Source organism: Lolium perenne, chromosome 5 (assembly GCF_019359855.2).
Source record: "Lolium perenne isolate Kyuss_39 chromosome 5, Kyuss_2.0, whole genome shotgun sequence".
Lineage (NCBI taxonomy): Eukaryota > Viridiplantae > Streptophyta > Magnoliopsida > Poales > Poaceae > Lolium > Lolium perenne.
The window spans coordinates 257,362,336-257,381,288 of record NC_067248.2 but is presented as its reverse complement, the minus strand read 5'-3'; the positions used below and the strand labels follow the sequence as shown (position 1 = coordinate 257,381,288).

Here is an 18,953-nt window from a genome sequence, read left to right as displayed (position 1 = left end):
ATTTCTTTTGTTGGAGGATAATATTTCATTGGAAGGGTAACCTGCGCCATTGGGTCTCCTGAAACTGCTGACACTGTCCAAATCGACAGAGAATTGAACTTTTTCAAACAACAGCTGTGACTGCATTTCCCTTGCATCCATAAGTTTCCTCTCTTCTGCAGCTTGATCTTTAACATACTGAAGCATGTCAACTCCTGATGATGCAGAGTCATACAACTGAGTAAGGTCAGGCTTGGCAGGGTTCATCTGCTCCAACAACTCAAAGTTACAGGTGAGTTCACGTAGACCGCTTGGGTATTGAAGAGATTCCATAGCAGAAATAATGGAGCCGATATCAGGAACCTGACCATCCTTCATGCCTTCTTTAGTCGATCTCTCAAGGATATCATCGCCAGGAACTGGTAACAAGCACCCATCATTGCAGACATGTTCTACTTCAGAGTCCACATCAGACATAGTCAGAGGATCAGAAAATTTTAATGCTGCTGCATGCCCAGGAATACACATAGTGTTCGGCTGAACTAATGGACTTTGGCAAACAGTAGAACCATGTGACGGTACTTTGAAAAACACAGGTACACTCTGACATTTACGCTTCTCATCAGTATTCAACATGGATGAACTACCTGAAGTCATCCTAAGAAAACTGATGACATTCTTGACAATTACTGGTTGTATGGAGTCCATTATGTCTTTCTGCATTTTGCTTATTAACAAAGCGACTTGTGACTTAACCTTTATGAACAAAAACAAAAATAAAAATAAGAAACACATTAAATAAAAAAATATGCAACTAGTAAAAAAAAGAAGTATTGAACAACAAACTTAGAAAAAGTGTATTTATCAACCCCTTGACCAGTTATGTATCAACCCACCAATCAGTTATTTATCAAATGTATGTAGGTGAATTTATCAACACAGTACCCCTACCCCCTGGCAAAAATGAAGTGTATTTATCAACCCACTTGAGCAGGTATGTATCAACCCCACGATCAGTTATTTATCAAAATGTAAAAGTGTGGACTTATCAACCCAGTAGCCTACATGTCAAAAATAACTATATTTAACAACCACCTGCCCCAGTTATGTATCAAAACGCCATATAAGTTATTTTATCAAAGTGTAATAACGTAAATTTACCAAACCATGTCGCCTGCCTATCAAAAAAGTGTATTTATCAACCCCTGACCAGTTATGTATCAATCCCACGAAAAGTTATTTATCAAAACGTAAAACCGTGAATGTATCAACCCAGTCGCGTACCAAAAGTGTAAAAAAATGTGAACATGTCAACACCCTCCAACAAAAAACACCATCCTACCCAAAAAAAAATCCCCCTCCACCAGGGTAGAATTCTTCAAAAAAGCAGTTGGTGCTATCACAGAATTATAATTATCTTAAAAAGCCATACATACCTCTTCTTGCGACTCCAAAGGTGTTGTTGACAAGACAAATTGTAGAAGGTCTTCATATGAATTACTCTCAATGGTTTGACCTTCATTAATTAAATTTCCAAAAGGGGTCCTTGCAACATCTTTCGTCTGAATGAATAAGAGAAGAAAAACAAAAATGGTTCAAGGATGATTGTGTGAGAAAAATAAAATTTGTATGAAATAAACTAAGTCTGGGAAAAGGAAAACATACAGGCAAGCTACCGAATATTGCTTTGTCTTTGCAAACACAATCTAGCATCTCGATTTCCGAAACCAAAGAAGAAGACCATATTGATATTCGAGGAACATTGCACTTCAAGTGTGGCAGAATCACCTCAGTGTCAAGAAACTCAAAGTACACAGCCTATGACAACACAAAAGCAGAAAAGATGTTAAAATACAGACTTTTTCCCCCTTTTGGAGAATTCTACCATGGTATGAACATTACGTACCATAAAGCAAAACAGGTTCCCTCCTAAGACCGAAGTTGTACCTCCATTATAAGCTTCGATGGAAGAAACGAGCTTTTGGAGTACAGCACTTGAGAAGTCGAATGAAGATATCACAGAAGGATTCTCCACGATGTGTAAGTAATCAGGACTCACAGCATCATGGCTAGAAGGACAGAGAAAAGCGGTCATGGCATACAAAGTGAAAACAATTTTGAAAGTGTCTCCATCCAATTCCCTTGTCAAAATTTTATCCAGCTCGGAAATGGTAGGGTAATGTCCTTTGCAGTTGGTCAAATCACCAATAGCTGCCCTTAAATGAGGATCGACTTTCCTACCAATCAGCAAAACTCCGATGGGTGTGCCGAGAACTTTGTTGATACAATAGGCACTGAATTTGACAGGAGGACCATTAGGTAGAGAGAGCAACCTAGTCTGCGAATCGAAGTTAGCTACCAGGTAAGCGATGAGACTCCTAGGAAGGTAATCACAGGTCACATAGAGCAGTTGCTCAAGACCAATATCAGCAACAAGCTTTTTCTGAGTAGCTGTCAACCGTCTAGTCACTCCAAGAAACTTAGGAAGCGAGAGCTTGGTCCTAAAGCCCTGATAATTGCAAATTACATGATTAAAAAAATAAATAATCGAATAGTCGGTACATGTTGATGAACAGCAAGTATGTAGTCTTAACATACCAAAAAAGTAGGTCACAACAACTATTAACAATGTAATGTGAACATGTAGTATTCGATGTTGTGTGCTTTATTTTTCTATAAAAGAGGAACAAGCACACACAAAATTAAAAAAAAGAAATGAAAAGCATATACCCAGTAAATAGTGAACAATCCGTAAAAGATATTCTTCAATACAAAACCAGTACTACCCCAGTGAGACAAAGAGACAGTACACTTCATGTCGACACCTTCTACGCACAGATAAAACGCCGTATAATGAACACAAACAATCCATCAAATGACAGCAGTTTCACACTACCTTGTACACATGGCATCGAATAGTCGTTACAGGTTGATGAACATCAACTATGATCTAGGCACACAAAAATTTAATAAATGATCAACCAGAAAAGCAAAACATATATAATTTGGGACATACACAAAACAGATAAACACAAAAGAAAAAAAAGAGACAAACACAACAAAATCATGTTATACCGTTGCTGCATCATTCCCATCCATGGCTTGCAGATGGAAGAAAAAATATAAGAAGAAGGATTGCTAGTTTGAAAGATTAATCTCCATACCCTGCAAAAACAAAGAAGTTGATGTACCTTGATTAACACAATTGATATTTCAGTCATTCGAATAAAAGAAATGCTGAGAGAAGAAGAGCAATATGAACAGAAAACCAAACAAAAATCCTGGAGGAAGACAAAAAATCATCCAGGAAAAAGGTACAGGGGAGTATAGACGAATCATCATAAGATAAGCGGAACAAAAAATCATTGGATCTGCAAAAGATGAAAAAGCCAAAGAAAAAGAGGTACGAAAACCAGCGATCGTACGAGCTGGAAGAAATGTATATGTATGAAGAAATTGAAAAGGAAACAAAGGGCAGGACAAAAAAAACAGATCTGAAAACACGACCTAGATGGATCTGCCCATGGTTTCTCCTCCGTACACGCCTAGCGCCTTCTTGGAGGAAATATACGAGATTGATGGAGAATGGTCGGGAGAGGAAAGAGAATGAAAGAGGAAAGGGGACAGCTCGAACTCTAGACAAAACGAGACCGTCGGGTTAGGTAGGATCTACCTATTGACAAAAAACCCCTCGAAAAAATAAAGTATAAAAAATACCCACGGAACAGGTGGACATGTACACACACAAGGATAGAAATGAAAGATAGAGGAAGATAAGAAACAGGGTCACGTACACAATAATCAAAACCTCATCAGTAAAAACCGAAAAAAAAGACGGAGATAAACTCCTTCTTCCCCAGGATCTGATCGGGGACAGATCCATCTCCTCCGCCACCAACCATCGCCACCATCTCTCTCCTCAACCAAACAAAAAAGCTTCCGCCTGGTGCACATCAAAAAGCAATGGAGCAAGTGGACCAGACGGACGAAATCTGAGAATCATCCTTTTCTTAAACCCAGCCACGAAGAACTTCTACCCCCCACGGTCGAAAAATACAAATTTCACGAAGAACTTCTAGAGAGAGAGATTTAGGGTGCTCAGGTTATAGAAAAAATCATCCAAGTGGTTTACGGGATGAGTCCTTGATCTGAGAGAGGAAATTCACCCACCAGCATACGGTATAAAAAAGAAAGGTTAGTACTTAATTCAACTAGCACATGCATTTTTCATCTAGAAAACCTAGAAAATCATATGTACATTACCTTCATTTACCATAACAGAAAAATATAGAAAAGGTTCAGCATAGTAGAATATTACATGGGAAAAAACATACAATGTACATCACATAGAGAAACTTACAGAACATTGATCACTTTACACAGCTCAAAGAGAAAAAAAAAGAGACAGAATTAAGAAAAACTCTGTTAACATCCTCCTGTGTACTAAAAGTTACACAGCACACGTAGAACAAAAATGGTAACACTGTGTATCATCTGTCCATAATTCTTTGTCCATAGCTCCACAGACTCTTATTGACTTGCACACAAAAAAGTTAAATCCTCCATTATCTGAAAAAGGCAGATATGAAAAAAAAATTGATTTAAATTCATATACATAAACATGTGACTATGATTAACAAATGTAAAACAGAAAGAGTAACTCTGATACAACAATAATTTCTTTTGCAGATGGATACAACAAAAGCGAATGAGTCGGCAAAAACACAACAGGAGGATGGAACAACTGCTGCAGAAAGTATATTTGGATCTATGACAGGGAAGACACCAATACAGTGCCGGAGGATGGTAGATAAATTTGCACAGGTAATGAACCTCTGCAGACTATAGACATGGAATTTGTTCATATCCTCAAAAAAGAAAAACTAATAAAAGTCTTTGTTACACATTACAGGCATTTCTTCAGAGAAGGAAAGAGAGAGCTGAGCTCGAAAGCTTGGCAGAGCTACAAGCAGTTGAAGAAAGTTTTTATATGCACAAGCAAAACTCGGAAGCGGAAGGACATACGTCATCAAACATCACAAGGGCGAGCAAACAAAAATGCAACGACTTCGATTTAAATGAGGTAACATGTCAAAATTGCTTCACGTAACATAATTTACAAACAAAAAATAAAGTAAAACATTGAGTTTATTTGGGAGACATTAACAAAACACCATAGCTGATACCCCAAAAACCATGATGCATCTATGTGAAAACCAGGTGCTCAAATTCGAGAACGAAGACAACGAAGGATATGCTGATAGCAACATCCCAGAATTGCATGCAGATGGTGCATCATTTCTTTGGTGAGAATGCATGCCCAGTGACAATGCTGATTATTCAAATGGTGATGAGCATGGGAACAAAGAAGATGAAAAATATGAAGAAACTCTTGAGTCGATGCTGAATCCGGAAGGAACCGACCGTCAAGAGCTTGAAATGGATAGAATGTTTGCAAACAAGAAGTATCCAACAATGCAAGAAATATCAGAGGCATCTACTCCCACAGTTGGGATGGAATTCGATTCAAAAGATGATGCATTCTTCTTCTTTGCAGTGTACGCAAGAAGGGTTGGATTTGCAATAAAAAAGGACACCTCCTACGAGTCTAGAAAAACCAATGAAATAACAAGACAGACATTCGCATGCAACAGGTGCCGTGACGATACATACGTTGACAGTGCACTCAGACAGAGACGGACTTCCAGGATTGTGCAGACAAAATTCAAAGTCAGAATGTTTGTGAAGGAATACAGAGGAAAGTGGTCAATAAGTAACGTAAGACTAGAACATAACCACAACCTAGCTCCGTCAGAGTGGATAGTAAGGTTCATGAAGTGTCACAGGTCAATGTCTGCATCAGACAAGACTCTGATCCACATCCTACAAGAAACAAGAGTTCCACCCAGGAACATAATGAAAATATTCAGGAAAACAAGGGGAAGCTTCAGGGCAGTTCCATTTGATACAAAAAACCTAGAGAACGAGCTAGCAAAAGAAAGAAAGAAAATTAAGAACAGGGACATTGAAGAGTTGTTGCTACTATTCAACGAAGCACGTGAATAGATGCCTGGATTCAGACATTCACTTGATGTTGACAGCGATAATAGAGTGAAAAGTATATTTTGGACAGACCAAATAGGGAGGGCAAACTACTCAAAGTTTGGTCAATTTGTATCATTTGATACAACATTTTCAACCAACCAGTATGGGATGCCATTTGCTCCAATATTAGGGGTTGATAACTATGGCAAAACAGTCGTGTTTGGAGTAGGACTGCTGGAGGATGAGAGAGCAGACACTTTCAAGTGGCTGTTTGAGGAATTCCTGTCTGCCATGGACAACATGTAGGATAACGTTGCATAGAAAACAAAAATTTTCCTACGGCGAACACGCAATCCAAGCCAAGATGCAATCTAGAAGACGGTAGCAACGAGGGGGTATCGAGTCTCACCCTTGAAGAGATTCCAAAGCCTACAAGATGAGGCTCTTGTTGCTGCGGTAGACGATCACTTGCCGCTTGCAAAAGCGCGTAGAAGATCTTGATCACGATCGGTTCCGGCGCCACGAACGGGCAGCACCTCCGTACTCGGTCACACGTTCGGTTGTTGATGAAGACGACGTCCACCTCCCCGTTCCAGCGGGCAGCGGAAGTAGTAGCTCCTCTTGAATCCGACAGCACGACGGCGTGGTGTCGGTGGTGGTGGAGAAATCCGGTGGAGCTTCGCTTAAGCGTGCGGGATATGGTGGAGGAGAGAGAGACCGCTAGGGTTTGGGGAGAGGGGCGCCGGCTAGGGCACCTTTGAGGGGTGCGGCCATGGTGGTGGCTTGAGTGGCCGGCCAGCCCCTCTCTCCCCCTCTTTATATAGGTGGAAGCCCCAAGGCTTAGGTCAAAGAGTCCGAATAAGACCCCAACCAAAACCTTCCAAGTGTCCAAACCTAGGGGGAGTGGGACTCCCCCCTTTCCTTGGTGGGGTGGCCGGCCACCATGGTGGGGAGTCCACTTGGGACTCCTCCTCCCTTAGGTTGGCCGGCCAAGGTGGGTGGAGTCCCTTTGGGACTCCACCTTCCATCCTTATTTCTTCCGGACTTTTCTAGAACCTTCTAGAACCTTCCGTAGAACCTTCCGGATCATTTTAATTCACATAAAATGACTTCCCTTATATGAATCTTATTCTCCGGACCATTCCGGAACTCCTCGTGATGTCCGGGATCTCATCTGGGACTCCGAACAAATATTCGAACTCCATTCCATATTCAAGTACTACCATTTCAACATCCAACTTTAAGTGTGTCACCCTACGGTTCGAGAACTATGCGGACATGGTTGAGTACTCACTCCGACCAATAACCAATAGCGGGATCTGGAGATCCATAATGGCTCCCACATATTCAACGATGACTTTAGTGATCGAATGAACCATTCACATATATTACCAATTCCCTTTGTCTCGCGATATTTTACTTGTCCGAGGTTTGATCTTCGGTATCACTCTATACCTTGTTCAACCTCGTCTCCTGACAAGTACTCTTTACTCGTACCGTGGTATGTGGTCTCTTATGAACTCATTCATATGCTTGCAAGACATTAGACGACATTCCACCGAGAGGGCCCGTAGTATATCTATCCGTCATCGGGATGGACAAATCCCACTGTTGATCCATATGCCTCAACTCATACTTTCCGGATACTTAATCCCACCTTTATAGCCACCCATTTACGCAGTGGTGTTTGGTGTAATCAAAGTACCTTTCCGGTATAAGTGATTTACATGATCTCATGGTCATAAGGACTAGGTAACTATGTATCGAAAGCTTATAGCAAATAACTTAATGACGAGATCTTATGCTACGCTTAATTGGGTGTGTCCATTACATCATTCACACAATGACATAACCTTGTTATTAATAACATCCAATGTTCATGATTATGAAACTAATCATCCATTAATCAACAAGCTAGTTTAAGAGGCATACTAGGGACTTCTTGTTTGTCTACATATCACACATGTACTAATGTTTCGGTTAATACAATTCTAGCATGATATATAAACACTTATCATAAACATAAAGATATAAATAATAACCACTTTATTATTGCCTCTAGGGCATATCTCCTTCAGTCTCCCACTTGCACTAGAGTCAATAATCTAGTTTACATTTGTAAAGATATAACACCTTGGCCTTCCGGTGCTTTATCATGTTTTGCTCACGGGAGAGGTTTTAGTCAACAGATCTGACATGCTCAGAACCGTATGTATTTTGTAATTCTTTTGCGTCTCAACGCGTCACTCATTTCCAAATGAGTCGGCATTTAATATGTTTGGTCTTCTGGTGGAACCTTAATTCCGCGGTCTGAAATATGTCACTAACATTGTCACACACAATATAGCTTCAAAGTTCGACTCATCGAACTACACCAAGTTCTCAAAGAACCTCTTGACTTAACATCCTTTGTCATTGTCAAAACAATGACATACTCTGCCTTCTTTTGTAGAATCCGTCACAATATTTAGAACTCTTCTAAATCTAGCATAGACTACTTCTAGCTCATTGTGCTACCTTTTAAACAATACTTAGTCTAATTTGAAATTGAAATTATATTTTATATGTGACAAAACCAATATCGGTGTAACACCTTACAGCGATTTGTTTGTCATTTCTTCATACAAATATATATATATATCCTTAGTTCTTCTAAAGTACTCAAGGATATTCTTACTGTTGTCCAATGATCATCATATGAATCATTCTGGTATATGCTCATAACACTTTATAGCACATGATATCTGATTGTGTACATATTATTCGTGATCTAAAATCACTCATGTGTTTTTACTCATCGAGTGTCAGACACACTCAAGTCTTGTTAATCCTTCACATGACAAGAACATTTTCTTAATATTTCTATATTGAACTACTTCAATATCCATTCTATGTACTTTGACTTAAACTTATTATGTGTTTCAATCTATCTTCATAGATCTTGACACTAGATATGTTTCAGTCCATATCCTTTCATTGAAATTAATTTCTCAATGAAACCTTTTAATCAAGTATATAATTACATCATTTATAACCAACTATATGTCACCTACATAAAGTATTATAAATATGTCTTAGCGCTCCCACTTAATTTCTTGCAAATGCAAGCCTCTTCATCGTTTCTGATGAAATCAAAAAACTCTTTGACTATTTCATCTGGTGAAGATTCTAACTCCGTGATACTTACTTCATCCAATTGAAGTTCGTATACTTATCTAGTATTCCACGGACCAGCAAAACTCTTGGTTGGATCTTGTATACACCTTTAATACACACTTCTGATAAGTAATGTATTTTGCCATCCTACTAACATATCTCATAAAAGAAATATGTAGTGATTACTAGAATAATCCACATAGACTATAAGCATTGCTACGGAAGATCTAATCTTGTTGTAGTCAACTATTTGAACTTTGTCGTAAACAACTTTTTCGACAGGTCAAGCTTCTTCAAGGATATTTCATCCAAGTCCATCAATTTTATAGATCCATTTACTTTCAAAAAGTATTCATCTATCTTGGATTTCATGGCGTATAGCCATTTTAACTGAGTCGTGGCCCATCATAGCTTCTTTGTTTGTAGTTGGTTTATCATTGTTCATAATCAATCCTTTGTCCACAAATCATTTATTTGATCACAAAGTAAACCATACCTACAAGGTTCAATATGTACTTCGATTTCCATGGCTAAAACACTTTGTAGTCATGGGAGCCATAATCGTCGTGGTCGCTTAGGAATCAATTTCCGATGCTTTGCGCTACAACGATCATTATGCTCAGGTTCATAAACCTTATCAAATTATATTGTCCTCCCACTCAAATACTTCACTAGAAACAATTTCTTGGAAATAAGAAACATTGACAAACACTTTTGTCTTTGTCTACATAGTGGGAAGAATTCCCAATCAATTCTCTGGGATAACCAACAAAGACATTCATCCGATTTTGGTTGTAAACTTATTTACTTATGCTATGCATACCAAAATTTTAAGAAAAGACTATTAGGATTCATACCCATACCATAACTCGTATGGTGTCATTTCAACGGATCATGATGATGCTCTATTAAGTGTAAAAGCGGTAGTCACTAAAGCATAATCCACAAAAATATAATGGCGTCATAATATTTTATCTCATCATTAATCCAACAAGGTTTGGATACATCTCTCGGATACTTCATCATCACTATGATACTCCAAGAAACGTGAGTTGTAGAACAATTTCATAACTCTCTTAGATGTTCGCTAAAACTCGTAACTCAAATATTTCCACCATGATCCAATCATAGATATTTGACTTTTCTATTACGATGATTTCCACTTCATGCTGAAATTTATTTGAATCCATTCAAAATGTTTCAAACTTTTCCTTATTGAATATATCCACATATATACTCAATTCATTGTTTTGAAAGTTTTCATGAAGTAGAAAAATCTCCCGCACACAACTATGCCCAGTGAACCACATACATCATCATGTATTTTTCACTAAGTTAGTTGCCCGTTCAACTTTTGGCCTATGAACGGTATTTTAATCACTCTCTTTAGAAAAGATTTGCAAGCGCCAAATGATTCAAAAATCAAATGACTCCAAAAATCCATTTGCATGGAGTTCCTTTATGCGTTCCTTTCTAACATGACCTAAATGGCGGTTCCACAAATAAGTGGAATTCAAATCATTTGCCTTATGGCATTTTAGCGTCAGTGTTATGTATGTGTGTTTCACCATTAAGATTTATAATAACTTATCCATCGTACATGGAGTAATGTCATAATTTAAACAACTCATTGTTTTTATTTGACCAGAGCAATAACAATTTATTAAGCTCTTTATTATAAATTCTAAGGGCTAGATAGAATGCCAATGACGAACATAATAACACTTTATTTTTGTTCCTGACGTGCATTCCTATCATATTCCTTGTCAGTCACTTAGGCCATTGTATTCTTGTATTGCGTTGTTTTGTATGACACTTCATACCAACCAATATAGTACTAATACCCAAGAATTTCATTGTGTGACTTAACTAGGAATACAACCATAACATGTATATCATTTATATACACCTGAGCTAGACTTTCTAGTCTTTTCTTTTCTTTTGCCAAAATATCTTTTGCAGTTTCTCTTTTAGCTTTCCTCATTATTCAGAAAAACATTTCAACATCAATAACTTCTAGGTTTGTTGGTCAAATACCAATAACCTTGAGGTTCTTACTTTGAAGTTGATCATCATATGACAAGTGTTCCAGATTTCACTATTAGTAACTTTGTGATATGATGAACAGTTTCACTCATAATTTTATCCATCATATCATGACGACTTTCCGAGACCATGTCTGTACATGCTAGGCTCGTAAAGTTTTAACCTTGGTATTTGCATGTGCAAATCTAGCTTGCACCCGTTTTATGCACACGTAGAATCTATCACACCCGATCATCACGAGATGCTTCGAAACGACGAGTTTTAGTAACGGTGCATATTAAGGATGGTCACTTCATGGATATGCGAATATCGTTAGTGCCCCAATAGTTGGAGGATTGTGACGCCTTGCGTCTTCAACCTTCGTACATTCCCATAAAACTTATGAGTTCATGTAGTCTCACCAAATTATATTCTATCATCTTGTAATAAGGTCTTAGATATCACATATATCTCATACCTTGATTATTTCTGAAAACTAAATTCCAGCTCCTTACTTTTCAAACAGATTTGAACTTCAAGTTTCACGGAGACAAGATAACTTTAGGTACTAATTGAAACCATAGCTCTTTGAATCAACAATGTGAGGTTTACTAAAAGTTTGCAATAGGACTTAATCAATTCTTGATTCTTTAACAATACGGTACCAATCCGTAAAGTTTCTAATCAGATTTTAACAGTATTTCTATCTCAGTAACAAGACTAGCGCATAGTAGTAAACGGATGCCAATACTACAAAATTAATTCAAAATACTACTCAGACTATGTTTATGATAATTAGTTCATGTTTTAATCTAATTACTAATGAACTCCCACTTAATACAACATCCCTCATAGTTATTAAGTGGTACACAATCCAAATTCACTACACCAAAAACCGATCATCACGTGAGATGATGTAGCTTCAATGGTGAACATCAACATGTTGATCATATCATCCATATGACTCGTGTTCAACCTTTCGGTTTCCGTTGTCCCGAGGCCATGTCTGTACATGCTAGGCTCGTCAAGCAAACCCAAGTATTCCGCGTGTGCAACATGGCTTACACCCGTTGTATGTGAATCGTTGAATCTATCACATCCGATCATCACGAGATGCTTCGAAACGACGAACTATTACAACGGTGCATACGAGGGGAGAACACTTTATTATCTTGATATTAATGTGAGGGATCATCTTATAATGCTACCGTCGCGATCTAAGCAAAATAAGATGCATAAAGGATTAACATCACATGCAGTTCATATGTGATATGATATGGCCCTTTTGTCTTTGCGCCTTTGATCTTCATCTCCAAAGCACGGACATGATCTCCATCATCAACGGGCATGATCTCCATCATTGTCGGCGTAGCGTCAAGGTTCATGGCGCCGTCTTCATGGTTGTTCACCTCATGTAGCAACTATTACAACTACTTTGAAATACTACTCAACATGAAAATTAAAGACAACCATAAGGCTCCTGCCGGTTGCCACAATACAATAATGATCATCTCATACATATTCATCATCATATCATGGCCATATCACATCACCAAACCCTGCAAAAACAAGTTAGACGTCTCTAATTTGGTTTGCATATTTTACGTGGTTTAGGGTTTTCGAGAGAGATCTAATCTACCTACGAACATGAACCACAACGTTGATACTAATGTTTTCAATAGAAGAGTAAATTGAATCTTCACTATAGTAGGAGAGACAGACACCCGCAAAGCCTCTTATGCAATACAAGTTGCATGTCGAACGAGGAACAAGTCTCATGAACGCGGTCATGTAAAGTTAGTCCGAGCCGCTTCATCCCACTATGCCACAAAGATGCAAAGTACTCAAACTAAAGATAACAAGAGCATCAACGCCCACAAACCATTGTGTTCTACTCGTGCAACCATCTATGCATAGACACGGCTCGATACCACCTTTGTAGGATAACGTTGCATAGAAAACAAAAATTTTCCTACGGCGAACACGCAATCCAAGCCAAGATGCAATCTAGAAGACGGTAGCAACGAGGGGGTATCGAGTCTCACCCTTGAAGAGATTCCAAAGCCTACAAGATGAGGCTCTTGTTGCTGCGGTAGACGATCACTTGCCGCTTGCAAAGCGCGTAGAAGATCTTGATCACGATCGGTTCCGGCGCCACGAACGGGCAGCACCTCCGTACTCGGTCACACGTTCGGTTGTTGATGAAGACGACGTCCACCTCCCCGTTCCAGCGGGCAGCGGAAGTAGTAGCTCCTCTTGAATCCGACAGCACGACGGCGTGGTGTCGGTGGTGGTGGAGAAATCCGGTGGAGCTTCGCTTAAGCGTGCGGGATATGGTGGAGGAGAGAGAGACCGCTAGGGTTTGGGGAGAGGGGCGCCGGCTAGGGCACCTTTGAGGGGTGCGGCCATGGTGGTGGCTTGAGTGGCCGGCCAGCCCCTCTCTCCCCCTCTTTATATAGGTGGAAGCCCCAAGGCTTAGGTCAAAGAGTCCGAATAAGACCCCAACCAAAACCTTCCAAGTGTCCAAACCTAGGGGAGTGGGACTCCCCCCTTTCCTTGGTGGGGTGGCCGGCCACCATGGTGGGGAGTCCACTTGGGACTCCTCCTCCCTTAGGTTGGCCGGCCAAGGTGGGTGGAGTCCCTTTGGGACTCCACCTTCCATCCTTATTTCTTCCGGACTTTTCTAGAACCTTCTAGAACCTTCCGTAGAACCTTCCGGATCATTTTAATTCACATAAAATGACTTCCCTTATATGAATCTTATTCTCCGGACCATTCCGGAACTCCTCGTGATGTCCGGGATCTCATCTGGGACTCCGAACAAATATTCGAACTCCATTCCATATTCAAGTACTACCATTTCAACATCCAACTTTAAGTGTGTCACCCTACGGTTCGAGAACTATGCGGACATGGTTGAGTACTCACTCCGACCAATAACCAATAGCGGGATCTGGAGATCCATAATGGCTCCCACATATTCAACGATGACTTTAGTGATCGAATGAACCATTCACATATATTACCAATTCCCTTTGTCTCGCGATATTTTACTTGTCCGAGGTTTGATCTTCGGTATCACTCTATACCTTGTTCAACCTCGTCTCCTGACAAGTACTCTTTACTCGTACCGTGGTATGTGGTCTCTTATGAACTCATTCATATGCTTGCAAGACATTAGACGACATTCCACCGAGAGGGCCCAGAGTATATCTATCCGTCATCGGGATGGACAAATCCCACTGTTGATCCATATGCCTCAACTCATACTTTCCGGATACTTAATCCCACCTTTATAGCCACCCATTTACGCAGTGGTGTTTGGTGTAATCAAAGTACCTTTCCGGTATAAGTGATTTACATGATCTCATGGTCATAAGGACTAGGTAACTATGTATCGAAAGCTTATAGCAAATAACTTAATGACGAGATCTTATGCTACGCTTAATTGGGTGTGTCCATTACATCATTCACACAATGACATAACCTTGTTATTAATAACATCCAATGTTCATGATTATGAAACTAATCATCCATTAATCAACAAGCTAGTTTAAGAGGCATACTAGGGACTTCTTGTTTGTCTACATATCACACATGTACTAATGTTTCGGTTAATACAATTCTAGCATGATATATAAACACTTATCATAAACATAAAGATATAAATAATAACCACTTTATTATTGCCTCTAGGGCATATCTCCTTCACAACAAGCACCCAGAAACTATAATAACAGACCAAGACGTTGCAATGAGGATTGCAATATCTGAAGCATTACCTTACACAGTGCACCGTTTCTGCAACTTTCACATCAGCAAGAACCTGGATGACAAGTTGTCCCTATTCTTCAAAGAAGAGGGACTCTGAAGGAAGAACTAAGAGCGGTTATAAGGAACTCATTTACTCCAGAGGAATTCGAAAATAGCTGGCATGATCTACTGGAGCGTCATAATGCTTTGGGAGAGCCACACCTGGACAGGATATATGACATCAGAGCTCAGTGGGTCCCAGCATATTTCAAAGAGAGATTCTTCCCGTTCACTTCATCGACGGGGAGAAGTGAGAGCACAAACTCCTTATTCAAACACTATGTAAAAAGGAAGGACTCGATTGCAACATTCTTCAAGGAGTATATCATAATACAAGAAAAAAAACAGTCCGACCTAGATCGCCTAAGAGAGAAAAGTGAGTTCAAGGAGTCTGTGAATTGGGGATTCAATCCTCTTGAAAGGGAAGCAATGAAAATCTACACAGACCCAATATACGGCAAGTTTGCTGAAGAGCTAAGGAAGGGTACTGCTTACAACGTTGAAGTTGTGGAAGAGAAGAGATTGTACAGAGTTATTAGGGTGGCAAACTATAGAAATGCAGAGTTCCCCAGATTAATATATGTGGTTACTGTTTCCTCTGATGACGATGTGTACAAATGCTCGTGCTCTAAGATGGCTCGCGATGGAATACACTGCTGCCATGTCATGAGGGTGGCTAGTCATATTGGTTTGACTGAGCTTCCTGTCAGTTTCATCAACCCTAGATGGACTACTGCAGCTGGGATAGAGGTAGCGCGATTGACGGAGAGAAGAAGCAATACAGCATCACAGAACACACACTTGGCTGTTAGACACGCAATTGAAATGAGCAAAATATCACACATACTATCTACTATCTGCACGGATGATAGGTCATACGACTTGTTTGCTGAAGAAAGCTATATGCAAAGATGCAATGGAACGCCTCCAGACGAAAGAAAAAGTCACACGTAAGAGAAAAAAGGTTGATGACCCAGTTCAACAAGATACTGACAATATGCGTCATGAAGATAGAGAAGACAACAATCATGGACACAACAATGAACAGATACACCATGAGGAGAAAAATTCAAGTGACAAAGAAAAAAATGAAGATGAGCATCGCCCTTATAAGGATCCACCACAGTCAGGAAAACCAGGGTTCAACCTAGGTGAAAGACCTATGAATTTCCATGAGAAATGTGCTGCAAAACTAAAGAAAAAGGCTGCACCAAGATTGTGTGGACTTTGCAGGTTGCCTGGACACAAAAGACCAAAATGCCCAGACAGAGACAAGGTAATCAGATCGACTTACAGAAAAATATACACAGAAGTACAAAAGAAACTATTAAAAAAGTTATTACCATTTACTAAATTTATCCCATGTAAAAAAAATACACAGGTTGGCATGAGCATACCAGGAATGGATTCCCAAAAAGAAGAAGGGAACCCATGACAAAGCAAGAAGGATGAGGGAAAAGCAGGATGGAAGTATGCAATGAAAGAAGGAGTACAATCATTTGTGTAATGGTCATGCTGTGTTTGTCGTTCGAACTTGTAATACTACAATTTGGATAATTATTTTTCCGTTCCATAAATTATGAAAACTATCCTTGATAATTATCAACCCAGTAGTCTGTCAAAAAGAATAATGAACTTATCAACGCCCTGACCAGTTATGTATCAGCCCTCCAAGCAGTTGTTTATCAAATGTAAAAACATGAAAAATTATCAACCCAGTCGCCTATGAAAAACAGCTGTGGAAAAGAACATGAACTTATCAACACCATCCCCCAAAAAAACACCCCTGACCAGGTCGAATTCTTGAAAGTTATCAACCGCTATTCCATATGTTTATCAACCTCTGAGCATGTTGTTTACCAGCCTTTTGATAATTCCACGAACAGCAATAAATTAAGTTACAAACAAAAAAAATAGACAAAATTACATTTTAGCTCGTAACAAAATACCAACCTGCCCCCCCCCCCCCCCTACCAACCACTAAAACATATATTTACCAACGGTTAATGTTACAAATTACCAAGCCAAAAAGAATAAGAAAAAATGCTAATTAAATCAGACTGCAAGTAAAAAGAGAAGTAGCTTATTTATGCTGTAAGTGGTAGTTTATTTGAGTTGCATCTGGTAGTTCATACCTCACAGAGCGTTGCTTTCCAACAGGTACCTCCAATTCTGCAACTTGTTCAGAGGGTGGTTTAACCAATTCCATGTTAGGACCTTCCTAAGTTCTGGTATCTGATCATAAGTGATAGCAGGTACAACACGGCCATTCCAAAGTTCAAGGAACTTGAGCATAAAATAACCACAATCAATGCTTCAAAAAAAAAGATACAGAAAAAAGATCTGTGAGCTATCAAATACAAAGAAATGTCCAACAGTGAACAAAGCATAAGTTAGATAAAAAAGAAGAGAACATATTTGTTATTTTGCTTAGGAGCTTCAATGAAAACCAACTCATAGTCATCAATCTGTTTTGATGAACTGGAGTAATTTATACGATACATGCACTTGATAGCATCGACTAGATCGCTAGAATGATTAATGAGCGATTCATCATCAGGACCACACGCAGAATCAAGAACTTCAAACCTTTTTTCTCAAAATTCAAGAACAGTGAATACCAATGACCACATGGCTTCTTTTATGTTCCAAGATTCTGAAGGACACCAAAACACAACTGAAAAAAAACAAAAAAAGAAAAGATAAAAACAAAGGTCAGAGAAACATTAAAATAAATGTTCACAAGTAACACAAATCGAAAAACATAAAAACACAGAAAAAGTTTACCAGATTTTGGTGACTAAGTTTATACTTATCATCCATCCTGAAATGTTTCTGCAGTATTCTTGAATTAAATCTTCTTTCAAGCAAATAAACAGTTACTATCCATGGGAAAATGATCTTCTTCTTCGGACAAATAACCTCGAAGAACAGCAATTCCAATTTCGGCAACCGTTGTTGACAGTTCTCCAGAAGGCATAACGCTACTAGCCAAGTCACCAGTCGAAACCCACATAGGGTCAATCATCAAGAACCTTGATCTGCCAAAAAAAGAATGCATGAACAAACTAAGTTGCTAAAAAGTAATGAATTATCTAAAAAGAACACCATTGCGTATACATGAGAAAACTGACATACTGTTTTATTTTAGAGTGTTCAGAGTCGCTGTTGTGCTTTATAACTTGCTGGTACAATAATTCTTGCTCATCGGTACAAGTTACTCGGTTGTATGGAGGTAGCATGAACTTCGAAGGAAGAACGATCCTTTCCATGCGTAGCCTGGTCCTTGGAGTTCTACTGGCAACAGGTAAATTCTGAACAGGCACTGGCAAAGCTGGAGTAATATAAAGGACCTCCAAATCATCTGAGAAAATCAAAAAAAAAACAAAAAAACAAAACAGGAATAAAAAAAGATAATTAGAAAGTGAACAAATTGTAAAAAAAACAAGGACATGATATTCTATATGAAAAAACAAGAAAACAAAAAAATAACTTAACTACTAAGATAGAGTAGGACATACCAGCTTCATTGTTACTGATTTCGGTGGCGATTACAGGATGCAATCCATCTACAGAGTCATCAAAACAATGTTCTTGAAAGTCAGTTGCACCTCCGTCTTCATTGACAAATATAAACATCACCGCACATGTAGCCACAAATAAAAAACAAAAATGAAGGTATAAAAAGAAAAAAGAAAAAGGTCCAAAAAAAACAAAAGAGAGAGGAAAGAAAAACAAACAGTACTCACTCACACAGAGCGAAATTATTCATAACAAAAAGGTAAAATCATCCATTACATATAAACAGGGATAAAATTACATAGCGTTCATACAGGATATTGTTCACCCATATAAAATAAAATAAAAAGTTAATACATCGACCAACTCAACAGCACCATCACTTCGCCACACCCAATGATCCATAAGAAAAGCAG

General features: G+C 38.9%; 1 protein-coding gene across 1 annotated transcript; it reads left to right on the top strand.

The window, feature by feature from the left end:
- Nucleotides 1-14,959: 14,959 nt before the first annotated feature.
- Nucleotides 14,960-16,453, top strand: LOC127304376 (protein FAR1-RELATED SEQUENCE 3-like). The gene is made up of 4 exons (XM_071821170.1): nt 14,960-15,042; nt 15,135-15,723; nt 15,914-16,294; nt 16,400-16,453. The coding sequence occupies exons 1-4, from the start codon at nt 14,960-14,962 to the stop codon at nt 16,451-16,453; spliced, it is 1,107 nt and encodes a 368-aa protein (XP_071677271.1).
- Nucleotides 16,454-18,953: the final 2,500 nt, after the last annotated feature.

Excerpts from the sequence above, each read along its gene's own strand:
- LOC127304376 (XM_071821170.1), top strand. The coding sequence starts at position 14,960 with ATGAGGATTGCAATATCTGAAGCATTACCTTACACAGTGCACCGTTTC. Across the intron at positions 15,043-15,134 it reads AGCAAGAACCTGGATGACAA|CTGGCATGATCTACTGGAGC; the intron begins GTTGTCCCTATT and ends ATTCGAAAATAG. Across the intron at positions 15,724-15,913 it reads TTGGTTTGACTGAGCTTCCT|AAAGCTATATGCAAAGATGC; the intron begins GTCAGTTTCATC and ends TGTTTGCTGAAG.